This window comes from Lagenorhynchus albirostris, chromosome 5 (assembly GCF_949774975.1).
Source record: "Lagenorhynchus albirostris chromosome 5, mLagAlb1.1, whole genome shotgun sequence".
NCBI classification, from domain to species: Eukaryota; Metazoa; Chordata; class Mammalia; order Artiodactyla; family Delphinidae; genus Lagenorhynchus; species Lagenorhynchus albirostris.
In genome coordinates, this window is record NC_083099.1 from 27,890,221 (window position 1) to 27,903,575 (window position 13,355).

Below are 13,355 nucleotides of genomic sequence, written 5' to 3' on the forward strand. Positions count from 1 at the left end.
CAGCCTGTGTTTCCAGCTGTCACTCCTAGGAGAACATCAAATTCCTACCAGCAGCCTATGGCCCTCAATTCTTTTACAAATCTTTTGGACCACAAAGAGCAAAGGGAGGCAAAAGCTAACAGGTGAAAAACACAATATCACAATTCTGCCTAGCCTGAGGCACTGCCCTTGCCCCTAGAAGGTGTCCTCACTCCCTTCCTGCAGCCTCAGGTTTCTCCTGACCGAGAGGAGTGAAGCTTCTCCTTCCTGTGCTGCCCATAGGATCTACAATCAAGGAGATAATGGACAAAAATCTACTTCTAAATGGAGACAGAGCTCTGGAAGGTTCGTCTCCATAGAAACATGAACACTCTTCTGACTGACGTAGTACAGGTATGAGCATTTCCCCACAGCAGGCCTGGAAAATTCGAAAGTTGTCGGGCCATGGTCAAATCACCAGGATCTCAGATGCTTGCTATTCCGCCTGCAGGAGCCCTCGGGGAAGTTTCAGCAAGAAGGGGCCTCAGCCTGCATGGAAGGCCTCCCTAAACTCACACAGTCATGCTTCTTTAGTGCACTTGGGCCAAAGCCTTCCAGGCAAAGTGGGCTAATAATTTAATGATGGCGTTTTTAGACATTGTCAAGAGAGTGGTGGTAATGACAGCTTCGAGAGGAGAGAAAGATTGGAAATCAAACTGAGTCTAAGAATTCCAGACTAGCAGAGGCCACCAACATGGCCCACATTGGTGCTTCCCTTTGGGTGGTCACGTGCTTTATTTCTTAAACTCTTTAGGAAAAATGATTCCATAGCAGTTGAGGAAATGGAGCCAGAGTGATGGCTGCATCCCGTTGGGGGGTGGGGTCCACAGATGGGCTGGGGTTTGAGAAGCCTGGACAGGAGCTTCTGGCCACCAGACCCTCTCAGGAGGCAGGGGGATTGGAGAGCTTCACTTACAGAGCTTGCCTGTCACTAGGTGACCCCTGCTTGCTCCCTCACACAGGGACGGTGGCTCCTCCCGTGGAAGCAGGTGTATATGGACACAGAGAGACACACAGACAGACAGAGGTGGGTGGACACACACATGCAGACATACATACCAAGATATACACAGACACACAAAGACACATGTACACACACAGACGCACACACACGCAGAACTAGAGACCCATCCACAGAATCACATGTACACATGTACAAAGACCCAGGTACACACCCTTTTTGCTAGGAAAAAAAAAAAGAAAGAAAGCCTCACACCTCTGTTCCAAAGGGCTTTTTTTTTTTTTTTGCGGTACGCGGGCCTCTCACTGTTGTGGCCTCTCCCGTTGCGGAGCACAGGCTCCGGACGCGCAGGCCCAGCCGCCATGGCTCACGGGCCCAGCCGCTCCGTGGCATGTGGGATCCTCCCAGACCGGGGCACGAACCCGTGTCCCCTGCACCGGCAGGCGGACCCTCAACCACTGCGCCACCAGGGAAGCCTGGCTTTTTTTTTTTTTTTCAAGATTTTTTTTTGATGTGGACCATTTATTGAATTTGTTACAATATTGCTTCTGTTTTATGTTTTGGTTTTATGATCATGAGGCATGTGGGATCTTAGCTCCCAGACCTGGGATCGAACCTGCACCTCCTGCACTGGAAGCGCGGAGTCTTAACCACTGGACCACCAGGGAAGTCCCGCAAAGGGCTCTTTTTTCTCATTAAACTTTTTTAATGGGTCTCAAATTCTGTGACAGATTTTTGATCAAGTTGTTTCCATTAAAAAGTACTGATTTTAAAAACTAATAACTTAAACTGCCACACACAAAACAAACGGTCCATAAAACATTCTCCTTTCCTTCTGAAGGTTTTAGGATGCACTGTTATCATTAACCAGTCTTTTGCTATTAAACTTAAATGGCCAATTGGACAAACAGTTCTGGGGCCGTTCTTCCACCACTGATTAAGACTGGGGTGGCAGGTATTGGGGATAACATTCATTTAGCCTTCTGAGCTTTCTGGGCAGACTTGGTGACCTTGCCAGCTCCAGCGACCTTCTTGTCCACTGCTTTGATGACACCCACTGCAGCCGTCTGTCTCATGTCATGAACAGCAAAAAGGCCCAGAGGAGGAGAGTCAGAGAAGCTCTCAACACACATGGGTTTGCCAGGAACCATATCAACGATGGCAGCATCACCAGATTTCAAGAATTTGGGGCCATCTTCCAGCTCTTTCCCAGAATGACGATCAATCTTCTCTTTCAGCTCAGCAAACTTGCAGGCAATGTGAACTGTGTGACAATCCAGACAGGTGCATAGCCAGCACTGCTTTGGCCTGGATGGTTCAAGATAATCACCTGAGCCGTGAAGCCAGCTGCTTCCGTCGGTGGGTCATTTTTGCTCTCACCAGCCACACTGCCATGATGAACATCTTTGACAGACACGTTCTTGACATTGAAGCCCACACTGTCCCCAGGAAGGGCTTCACTCAAAGCTTCATGGTGCATTTCAACAGACTGCACTTCAGTTGTCCCGTTGACTGGAGCAAAGGTGACCACCAGGCCAGGTTTGAGAACACCAGTCTCCACTCGGCCCACAGGGACAGTGCCAATACCACCAATTTTGTAGACGTCCTGGAGGGGCAGACGCAAGGGCTTGTCAGTTGGGCGAGTTGGTGGCAGGATGCAATCCAGAGCTTCAAGCAGTGTGCTTCCACTGGCATTGCCATCCTTACGGGTGACTCTCCACCCCTTGAACCACAGCATGTTAGCACTTGGCTCCAGTGTGTTTTCACCGTTCCAGTCAGAAATTGGCACAAATGCTTCTGTGTCGGGGTTGTAGCCAACTTTCTTAATGTAGGTGCTGACTTCCTTTACAATTTCCTCGTATCTCTTCTGGCTGTAGGGTGGACCAGTGGAATCCATTTTGTTAGCTCCAACAATTAGCTGTTTCACACCCAGAGTGTAGGCCACAAGGGCATGCTCACAGGTCTGCCCATTCTTGGAAATACCTGCTTCAAATTCACCAACGCCAGCAGCAACAATCAGGACAGCACAGTCAGCCTGGGGTGTGCCTGTAATCATGGTTTTTTTTGTTTGTTTGTTTGTTTGTTTTTAGCGGTTCGCGGGCCTCTCCTGTTGCGGAGCACAGGCTCTGGACGCGCAGGATCAGCGACCACGGCTCACGGGCCCAGCCGCTCCGCGGCATGTGGGATCCTCCCGGACCGGGGCACAAACCCATGTCCCCTGCATCGGCAGGCGGACTCTCAACCACTGCGCCACCAGGGAAGCCCTGTAATCATGTTTTTGATGAAGCCTCTGTGTCCTGGGGCATCCGTCATGGTCACATAGTACTTGCTGGTCTCGAATTTCCACAGGGAGATTTCAATGGTGATACCACGCTCGCGTTCAGCTTTCAGTTTGTCCAAGACCCAGGCATACTTGAAGGAGCCCTTCCCCATCTCGGCAGCCTCCTTCTCGAACTTTTCAGTGGTTCTCTTGTCGATGTCACCACAGTTGTAGATCAGATGGCCAGTAGTGGTGGACTTCTCTGAACCTACGTGTCCAATGACAACGATGTGGATGTGGTCTTCTCCTTTCCCATTTTTGCTTTGGTTTAGCGGTGGCTTTCATGACACCTGTGTCCTGGCGGCAAACCCGTTGCAAAAAAGCCCAAAGGGCATTCTTATACACGCACTCCTGCCGATTCAACTGATGTTGCCGACCCCCTCCCCACCCGCAAAGAAGAGAGAAGACCCTTTTCCGGTGTCCTGCAGGGATGGGACACAAGGAGGCCGCGCTGGGCTGTCGTCCTCCTGAGACAGGCCCTGCTCTGTGGCTGCCTCTGCAGTGGTTTCTCCTCTACCAGAAAATGGCCCCTCATTTCACTCGCTTTTCTCCGGATGAAGCACTGACTTTCATCCCTTTTTTTCTCTGTTCTTGCGAGGTAAACATTTAACCATGAAAACTGCTTTTAAATCTGCCCAACTCTTCTGCTTAACATCACCCTGCTAAAAGTGCCTTAAGGGAAACAATTGCTTTGCCAGCTTGGAATTCTGTCTAGCACTGTTCTAGAATCCATAGATTCCTTAACAGCACACCCAGCCTGAGAACTGGCCTAAGTCGGCTGGACCCAGCAGGACGACAGAGCAGATAAAACTCCAAAGAGAGTCATCAGTGAGGAGAATGCGGGTGCCAGGAGCCTGTCACCCTTGCTGAGGAATAAGGGCTCGGAGCAGAGACGGACTGCCCTGAGCTAGCTGCAGAGTCGTTTTGAGGAGACCCGAGTGGAATCCTAAGTCGTCAGAGAGTTCAGTGATCCAGTTAGGTCTGGTACAGCCTGGAGGGTAAAAAATTTATCCTCTGGGCTTCCCTGGTGGCGCCGTGGTTGGGAGTCCACCTGCCGATGCAGGGGATACGGGTTCGTGCCCCGGTCTGGGAGGATCCTACATGCCGTGGAGTGGCTGGGCCCGTGAGCCATGGCCGCTGAGCCTGTGCGTCTGGAGCCTGTGCTCCGCAACGGGAGAGGCCACAACAGTGAGAGGCCCGTGTACCGCAAAAAAAAAAAAAAAAAAAATTATCCTCTTACTTATAAAACTAGTAAAAGGCCAAACATCATCATCTGCTTCATCCTCCTCCTCTGTGCTGATAAGGCCAAGGTGAGGTGGGAATGAGGATCTTTAAAGTCCTTAAGTTTTGATAGGTCAGTTTAATGTGTAATCTGTGTAAAGAACTGGAGAGACAGGGACTGAGATTTACATTGCAGACGTTCACTGTGGCATTCATGCCACAGTTTTTTTTTTAAATAAATTTATTTTATTTGTATTTATTATTTTTGGCTGCGTTGGGTCTTCGTTGCTGCGCGCGAGCTTCCTCTAGTTGCGGCGAGCGGGGGCTACTCTTCGTTGCGCTGCATGGGCTTCTCATTGCAGTGGCTTCCCTTGTTGCAGAGCACAGGCTCTAGGCACACGGGCTTCAGTAGATGTGGCACGTGGGCTCAGTAGTTGTGGCTCGTGGGCTCCAGAGCACAGGCTCAGTAGTTGTGGCGCACGGGCTTAGTTGCTCTGCGGCATGTGGGATCTTCCCGGACCAGGGCTCGAACCCGTGTCCCTCGCATTGGCAGGCGGATGCTTAACTACTGCGCCACCAGGGAAGCCCCACAGATTTTTATTGAATGCCTATATGAACTGGGCACTGAGCGAGGAGCTGAGTGTACAGACAGGAACAAGAAACACACCTGTAAAGAACATTCGATCTGGAGGAAAAGTTGGACATAAAAATAGGTAAGTGCAAATCAACACGGGAAGTGGAGTGGGTGTGAGAGAAGGGTTCCAGTACGCGTGCCTGAGCTTGGACTTGAAGGAGGAGTCAAGGGAGTCAGACTGACAGATCAAGGGAGAAATTCCAGACAGATAGAGGAAACACCACCCACCTCGGCCTGCCACAGAAACAGGGCAAACTGGGACATAACCAAAATAGTGATGTTACAGAAATGGTCAGGTAACTTCTGGTCTATTCGTATTAAGGATATCATAATCCTTAAGAATGTTTTTGAAGAATGTTTGTAAGACAATGTTAAGGACATAAAAGCAAAAAATTTTTCAAAGGTACAAGTTTTCAAAAGACTTTTCATAGACCTTTTATACAAAGGAAGTGCACCCAAACATAGGGCGTATCTCCGGGTGGCAGGAATGTAAATGCTTACTCTAATATTTACTTGTAGACCATTTCCAGATTTTCTAACATGGGGATATTTGCACTTTTATAACCGGAAAAATGAGATTTTTAACCAGTTACTTTAGAAAGTAAACACAGTATGGGCAAAAGAATGGAGTGGGTGAATCTGGGGTCTTGAAACACCCCATGTCCTGGAGGAGCTCCTTGGTTTTTCACTGTGAGCATTTCAAGGACCAGTGACCCCGGGCACACTGGGATGGGACTTCTCAGTCCCAGCTGGCATCCTACAGAAAGAGGGTACACCGGAGTTGAGCCCTGACTCCCAGTGTGGCCCAAGGGACGCAAGTCTCATCCCCTTGACTTGAAGTGACAGGGTGTGTAAAGAGAACGGGGCTTTGTCCCTTTAATAGTTCCCACTGGGGCAGAAAAACATCTTAACTGTCTCTTCTCTATTTGCCATAGAGGAAGGGGAGTGGGGAAGCACTTTCCTCCAGCACGTGGGGACACTTCTGGGCTATGAGCTCTAGGTTTCCTGAGATTTAAAAATCCTTGGGACTCCGCCAGGAGAAGTAACTCTGAATGGCGGGGTGGGGGGAGCAGGCAGAAGGGCAGGCAAGGCCCCAGTCCCCTGCTCCTCTGTGTGGCTGGGTGGCGGCCTTCACGGGTCATCGGGGTGCAGCTCACACCTCCCAGTGGCTCCCCCAAAGTCACTGGGGACATTCCCACAGAGGGGCCGGCTCTGCCTGCTGTCTCGGGCTCAATGAGCAACCCATAAACATGGGGCAGGGAAGGGCAGATCGTCCACAGATCTGGGAGGCAGCCTTGGAACTCCGGCCAGGGCCCAGGCCTCGGGGGCAGGGAGGCATCAAGCGGCAAAAGTTACCCCAGGAAGGGTCTTGAAGAGCCCAGAGCATGAAGCACTGACTCTGAAGACCAGACGGGAAGTTTCTGGAGCACTAGAGCTGGAATTCCATGAACGGAACCCCAGGAAGGGTTGAGGGCCAGGCTGGAGTCTCCGACAGGCGCTGCCCCCGGCAGCCGTCCATCCCTGGAGCCACGTTTGCTGCTGGGCCACTTGGTAATGAGTTTCGTATTAGAAAAAGGGAGAGTTAGGAGGGCTGGGAAATTGAGGAGGATACAGTGACAGCCCCCCTGAGCACGTACTCGTGCCAGGCTTCGAACAAGCAGCTTTTCAGACTCAACTCATCGCAAATGCGTGTAGAAACTGAGCCTTCGAGGCCGACAGCTAGGTGAGTGGTGGAGCTGGGGTGTCACTAGCTCTGTGGGATCAAGGGCTCCAGTTTGGTCACTATGCTGTCCACGGCCCCCAGCCCTGGCAAGGTGGGCTGATCGAAGAGCCTCCTTCTTTCTTTCTTTTTTTTTTTTTTTTGCAGTACGCGGGCCTCTCACTGTTGTGGCCTCTCCTGTTGCGGAGCACAGGCTCCGGACGCGCAGGCTCAGCGGACATGGCTCACGGGCCCAGCCGCTCCGCGGCATGTGGGATCTTCCCAGACCGGGGCACGAACCCGCGTCCCCTGCATCAGCAGGCGGACTCTCAACCACTGCGCTACCAAGGAAGCCCGAGGCTCCTTATTTCTTGAAAAATATGTCTAAAAACTGAGTGAGAGGAACATTCGCATGTAAACAGCAGGCAGCAGCCGCTCCCCTGTTCAGAAGACGAACTGCCTTCTCTCCATGTGGCCGGGCCACGTCCACAAGCCAAGGGGCTCCCCAGCATCTTCACTCGTGACCCCTTCTAAAGCAGAAGAATCCTTTCCTTGAGCTGTATGTTCCATGGAAGGGAACCAGAGGAGGAGCAGGTCTCTCAAGCTGGACCAGAAACAACCCCCTTTAACAGGTTTTTACAGGTGGGGACAATGAGACCCAGTGAGGGAAAGCAACTTCTCTGACCACCCGGAGGCAGCAGCTTGGAGCGAAGTGTTGAGAAGGAGTCTAATGGGGCTGGAAAGAACAGCTCCATTGACAGCGGACCGCTGTGGCCTGGCAGGGGAGAGCGATGGCCTCTGGGCTCTGGCTCAGCCTGGCCTTGGCCTCCATCCCCTCACAGGGACTTGGTGCAAATTAGAGCAAGGTGCACACACAGCCGGGCGAGCAGCAGGGGGGCTGGGATCCACCCTCACGCGCTGGGTGCTGGGTGATGACTTGCATGGCTGCGAGGCCCTCAAGACCTTTTCTTCAACCCCCTGACTACTGGTTAATTAGTAAAAATACTTCTCAAAGGAGGTCAGAAGCCATCAATCCCCATTCATGCAAGAACACCAGTTCTTAAAACAGGAAGAAGGTGTGCTGAAGGGTCCACGTGTAAGATAGAGACACCGTGCTCTGAAATTGTGGACAAGGGTCACTCTGTCCCTACCACACGGGAGCCACGTCCCTCCGTCTTCATAAACAGTGTGTATCCTCAGGAGGCAGGGAGAGGCCAGAAGAAGGATATTCAGCCAAGTAGGTTCCAGATTTTCCACATCATCCTTGGGCTTGGAAACCTTCCTGAGGCGGGTCCAAAAGCCCACATTTACGTCTATGTGCGTGCTCTTCACAGGTGTTCACACAGACAGCCAACTTCCCCAGACCTGCGTCACATTCTGGATTCCCAGTCCCAGTAATGGGCACCCAGCTCCCCAAATCAGAAAGCAGAAGGCCCTGATCCCTCCCTCACTGCACTCTAGAGGCCGCCAAGCGCCTGGAGTCCGCCTCTGCACAGCTCTCACCCTCAGCTCTTAGTCTCCACTACGGCCATCTTGGCTCAAATCACTTTCTCAACTGGTCTCTTTCCTCCAGCTTCACTCCTCCCTGCATGCTGCTTGTTCCAGGCCTTTCCTAAACCTTGCCCAGACTCCTTTCAGCCTTCAGAATCAGCCCCAACCTCCATCAGACCTGCCTCAGTTTGGCCCCTGTCCCTCAGCCTACACCGCACACGCCAGCCAGGCCGAACCACACGGTAGCCCTCAGATACCAGCTGCACGGCGCCTCCATGCTGTGCCCGCAAGCCCCCTTCTGCTTGGACTGCCCTTTGGGGTACCACTGCCTCAATCTCAAAGGTTATCCAGGCCCTGGCCCAGCAAACTGGCCAGCCAAGCCTGCCAGAAGGGTCTGGAGAACATAGGCGGAGGCCAGGCCCTTCCCAGGACCCTGCCAAGGAGGCAGGAGGTTGTGGTCTGGGGACAATCTGATGTGGAAACCAGGTAGGGTGCCCTTCCCTCCAGGCCTTTGACCCTGGACTGGACCCTGTTCAGACTCCTGTTTCTGGCTTCCCTGAGACCTCTATGGAACTACCTGTTACGCATCTGCCTCCCGCCCCAGACTGCCCTCTTGGGAGGTGAGACACCATCGCCTTCCTCTGTGTGTCCCTGCACCCAGCTGGGTCAGGCCTGGGGTGTGGTTTATGGGGTGAGAACCAGGAGATACTGTCTTGTGCTCTGTCTCATCCATCAGGCTGAGCTCCCTGTTGGCTATGTCCACGTAGTTCCGGGGACCCCTCCCCCAAGAGGAGCCAGAACAGTTTCTATGGCATTTGTGGGTGGGGGGTGTTGGGGGATTGGGGATGTCAAGGCCCCTACAGATTCTGATTCTTACCCCAATTTCAGAACCGTTGCCTTTGCATACAGCTAAGTGTCTGGAGGCCTCCCTAACACCAGGAGGGTCAGAAAGAAAGGGATGTCATTTGGTGAGGTATCACGGGCCCACCCTCGTGGGCTGAGGCTGCCATGGGGGTCATGACAGAGGTCTGACAGGCAGCCTGGGCTCCCTCAACAGTGAACAAGGAGTGTGAACAGGTCCAAGCCTGCTCTCTGTGTCCACATTTTCCACGATCACAAGCCATCAATCCCCTTTCATGCAAGAAAACCAAGGTCTGGGTGAGACAGGCCCCAAACACTGTCTCCATGGCTGCTACCCAATATATATGTAAACCTATTTACAAAGCTTTACTGTCAATCCATATATTAGTATTATGGGCTAAATTCTGTTTCCCAAAATTTATATGTTGAAGTCCTAACCCCCAGTCCCTTAGAATGTGACTGTATTTAGAAATAGGGTCTTTATAGAGGTGATTAAGTTAAAATGAGGCCATTAGGGTGGGCCCTAATCTAACCTGACTGATGACCTTATAAGAAGAGGAAATTCAGACACAGGTAAGTAGAGAGGGAAGACCATGTGAAGACACAGGGGAAGATAGCCAACTACAAGCCAACGAGAGGCCTCAGAAGAAACCAACCCTGCTGACGCCTTGATCTTGATACATTTCTGTTGTTTAAGCCACCCACTCCGTAGTACTTTATGGCAACCCTGGAAAACTAATGCAATAAGGCTTAATTTCTCTTTTAACATAAAATAAGTATACATAGGCCTTTCTAATATCTTCTCAACCCACTTCAGATGTTACTGTCATGGGCAAGTGTGAGGAACCTATAGCCTGGCTGGATTTTAGAGTACAGGCCTCAAGCCAGGGGAAATGAGGGGTCTGGTGGCCTCTGGACACCTCTCCCTGTGTGCCTGAATGTTTCTGGAAGAAATCAGAGACAACCAACACCAGTTCATCATCCAGAGAAGGGGGTTTGCTGCAGACCAAGTCTTAGACTGAATGCCCCTCTTGCAGTTGGTGGCCCAAACTCACCTGATCATAAGACTCACTGAGGTTCCTCAGTCCCACCTGGGGGTTGTGAGGTGAGGCCTAAAACTTGTTTTTATTAAGTGGGCCAAGTGATTCTCAGGACCCAGAAGCCTTTGAGAAGCCATAGTCCAGGCCATTCCACACCAGGAGATGGTTTTGTAGCTGTAGAGTGTGAGTGTGTGTGTGGGTGTGTCTCGGTGCGTCTGAGCATCTCTACCAGGCGAGGGAGCGAGAGAAGCCCGCGAGCCAGCGCGGCGGCCGCCGGCCTCTCCCCTCCCCCCTGGCAACCCCATCCCGGCACTCCCATCTCTAGCCCCTCCCTCTGACCGGGCCTCTGCCAAAGGCAACCAACCAGTCTGCCAGCTTCTGTCACAGCTGTATTTGTCAGTGCTGTGTCCTGCGTTTCTTCTTTCACTCAACAGGCGGGTGGAAGAAGTGTCTACTGCTTCCCTCACGAGTTAACTTTGCAGAGTCCCAGACGCCCTTGTTTTTCTCCTGGGTGTGGCCCGCCCGTAATTTTTCTTCCAGGTTCTGAGCCCTCAGGTGAAACCCAGGTTCCTGCTGCCAGCACAGCCGGACCAGAAGTGGCAATGAGGCCGAGGGGCGCCGCGGCGAGGGACACGGCCACCGCCCCCAGGGTCTCTGCGCCGCGATCCGTGGGGGACCAGGTGTGCGGGTCTCCAGGCTCCCTCCCTCCCTTGGGTCTGCGCGCCCCAGCTCCCCGGAAGACCGCAGGTTCCTTTCCGAACCTTCAAGGGCATCCGCCCCACCTCCGACCCCCGCCCGGCTCGGCCCGGCTCACCCAGGCGGGTAGGTGCTGGCCCCGCAGCTCGCGGCTGATGAACTGGCGTTCGTTGTTTAGGAATTCGAAGGCGGCCGCCAGGCGCCCGAGCTTCCCGAGGCGGTTCCTGCGCCACCACATCCACCCCAGGGTGCCGAGCAGCAGCCAGGTGAAGCTGATCCCCAGGTAGCCGGCGAGATAGACGGGCACCAGGTAGAACAGCAGGCGCGCCGCGAAGGTGCAGAGCTCGGGCAGCAGCTGGCTGGACAGGCGCGGCTCGGGGCTCGGCGCGCGCTCGGTCCCCCGGGCACCAGGGGCGCCGGGGGCGCAGGGCTCCTCCGCTGGCATCTCTTCGTCTCCGTCTGCCCTTTCCGAGAGCTTCACCTGAGGTCAGGTCCGCGAGCCGCGACGCCCGGTCACATCTGTCCTCCAAGGGGGAGGCTGGCTGACTCCCTGGCTGACTCGCCCGCGCAGTTTCCGCGCCCCAAACTCCGAGTTCTAAACTGGGAATGCGCTGAGCCGCCGCCGCGCTCCCTTCCTCGCCCAGCCCGCAGCTCCGGATGACTCCGCCCCCGGGGGCGGGCCCAGGAGGAAGGGGGCGGGGTCAGGCTGCTCAGCGGGCGCCAAGGAGGTGTAAAAAAGCAACCTTGTGTTGAGGCAGCCTTCAGACGCAATGTCCCGCGCAGGCATCCGAAGAGGTTGCAGTTGCCACACCCAGATCGTACCCCAGGCAGTTGATGACTCACCGAGGCATGTGGACAAATGGGTTGTCATGGATAAACATCACCTAAAACCTGTTTCCTACACCCAGTCTGCAATGTGCAGGCGAGTGTAGTAGGCTGGGCATTCCCAGCCCCAGGGTGGGCCCCGCCCTGTGTCTGAGCTCCCTGGGTGGACCTTAGAGCCCTGTATCGCTGCCCCCTCCTCTTGCACCTATAAAGCTTAGACCTAGCGCCCCGCCCCACCTGGTCGAGCTCAGGGTCCTTCCTCTGCCCCACAGCACTCTCTACCCTGCACTCCCACCCTCTGTGCTGGGTGTCAGTTTGGAACATCATTCTCTGCATCAACCAGATCGGGAGTTTCCCGGGCCGGGCCAGTCCTCCTCATTTGGGGGCGCCCGGCACCGCAAGCGATGGTGACTAACAAGAGAAATAATGAGCAAGCCCTGGGGTGCTTGGCGGCCAGTTGTGAAGCCCAAGGTTTCTACCTAATCCTTTCTGAATGATCAGAGCAGGTGAAGGTCTTGTGGGTGACATGCATTTTAGGCGGCTCACCTGAGTGAGCACATCGATTACTGGAATGTGATTTTGGAGTTGACAAATGATTTGGAATTATTCTACACTCTTTCAGTAGTTTTACTGAAGGACCAGACCCAACGGACAGCAAGCACAATGTAACTGAATTCTCTTTTCCTCTGTCCTTCAGGCATCTCTCTGTCTGTCTTTCTGGCTTTTTCCTTCCTCTTTCCTGGATAAAATTACTGGCTGTGATGAGTTTTTTCAGCAACACGTGTGTTCCTAGTGGTCATAATAGCTGGACCCTCCTCTGTTGTTCTTGGTCTTCCAGGACTGGCCAAAGCAGAAGCTGAAACCTCCCAGCTTAACATTCTGTTACACTACATTTCCCAGGGTAACCTAGGAAGTCAATGTAGGAAATGCATCTCACTTGCGTTCCTTTTTGGAGAGTTCCTTTTTGAATGTACCTAATGCTATTAAAGGCTCTGAGAAGTCCTGCAGATAAAAAGCTATTATATTTGATTTAACCCACTGTTTCCCAAATTATTTGACCACAGAACTCCATTCTCAAAACACTCCTCTAGTGGTTGACCCAGGTCAACTTGAGCTAAAGGAATGAGAAAGTATGATAGAGATTCTAGGGAAGGACCCTGGAACCTGAGGCAGGAATGCAGCTGACTCCCATGATGGATGGACCCGGAAGTTAACTGGCTGGACTCGGCTCAGCAACCCTGCTGCTCTCCTCGCTGACGTGCCTCCTTTGCCTTTGGCTGAAGTAGAGAACACAGCATCTTCCTCACAGCTTCCAGGGTCACAGAGCTTCACAGAGAGACTGCTTGACCCTTATCCTTCCCAATTCCAAATGCCTTGGAGAGAGGACCCAACTGTATCTATTATCCCCTTCCCTCTTAACACACACCAGGTCTACACCACAGCCCCCTCCTGGGTTAGTGTGTTTGGGGAGGATTACCAGAGAAGGAAGGTTGTTGATTTGGGAGCTGATGTCCAGAATGAGACCTGGAACACCTGGCGGGACGTGGCTACCCCAGCTGCACTGCCTTCTCTGCTCCTTGAACACACCA

The 13,355-nt window shown here is 53.1% G+C and overlaps 1 protein-coding gene and 1 pseudogene across 6 annotated transcripts in view; both read right to left on the reverse strand.

Annotated features, from left to right (window-relative positions):
- The window catches only part of ESYT3 (extended synaptotagmin 3), a 56,812-nt gene extending 45,231 nt beyond the window's left edge, over positions 1 to 11,581 (reverse strand). For all 6 annotated transcript variants that reach the window (XR_009540654.1, XR_009540653.1, XM_060149761.1 and 3 more), the window contains exon 1: positions 11,060 to 11,581. Coding sequence is in view for 4 of the 6 variants with exons in the window: in XM_060149761.1 (XP_060005744.1) it covers positions 11,060 to 11,386 (327 nt within the window). In the remaining 2 variants the exon portion in view is untranslated. The remainder of the gene's footprint in view (positions 1 to 11,059) is intronic.
- Positions 1,452 to 3,547, reverse strand: LOC132520907 (elongation factor 1-alpha 1-like; annotated as a pseudogene).
- Positions 11,582 to 13,355: the final 1,774 nt, after the last annotated feature.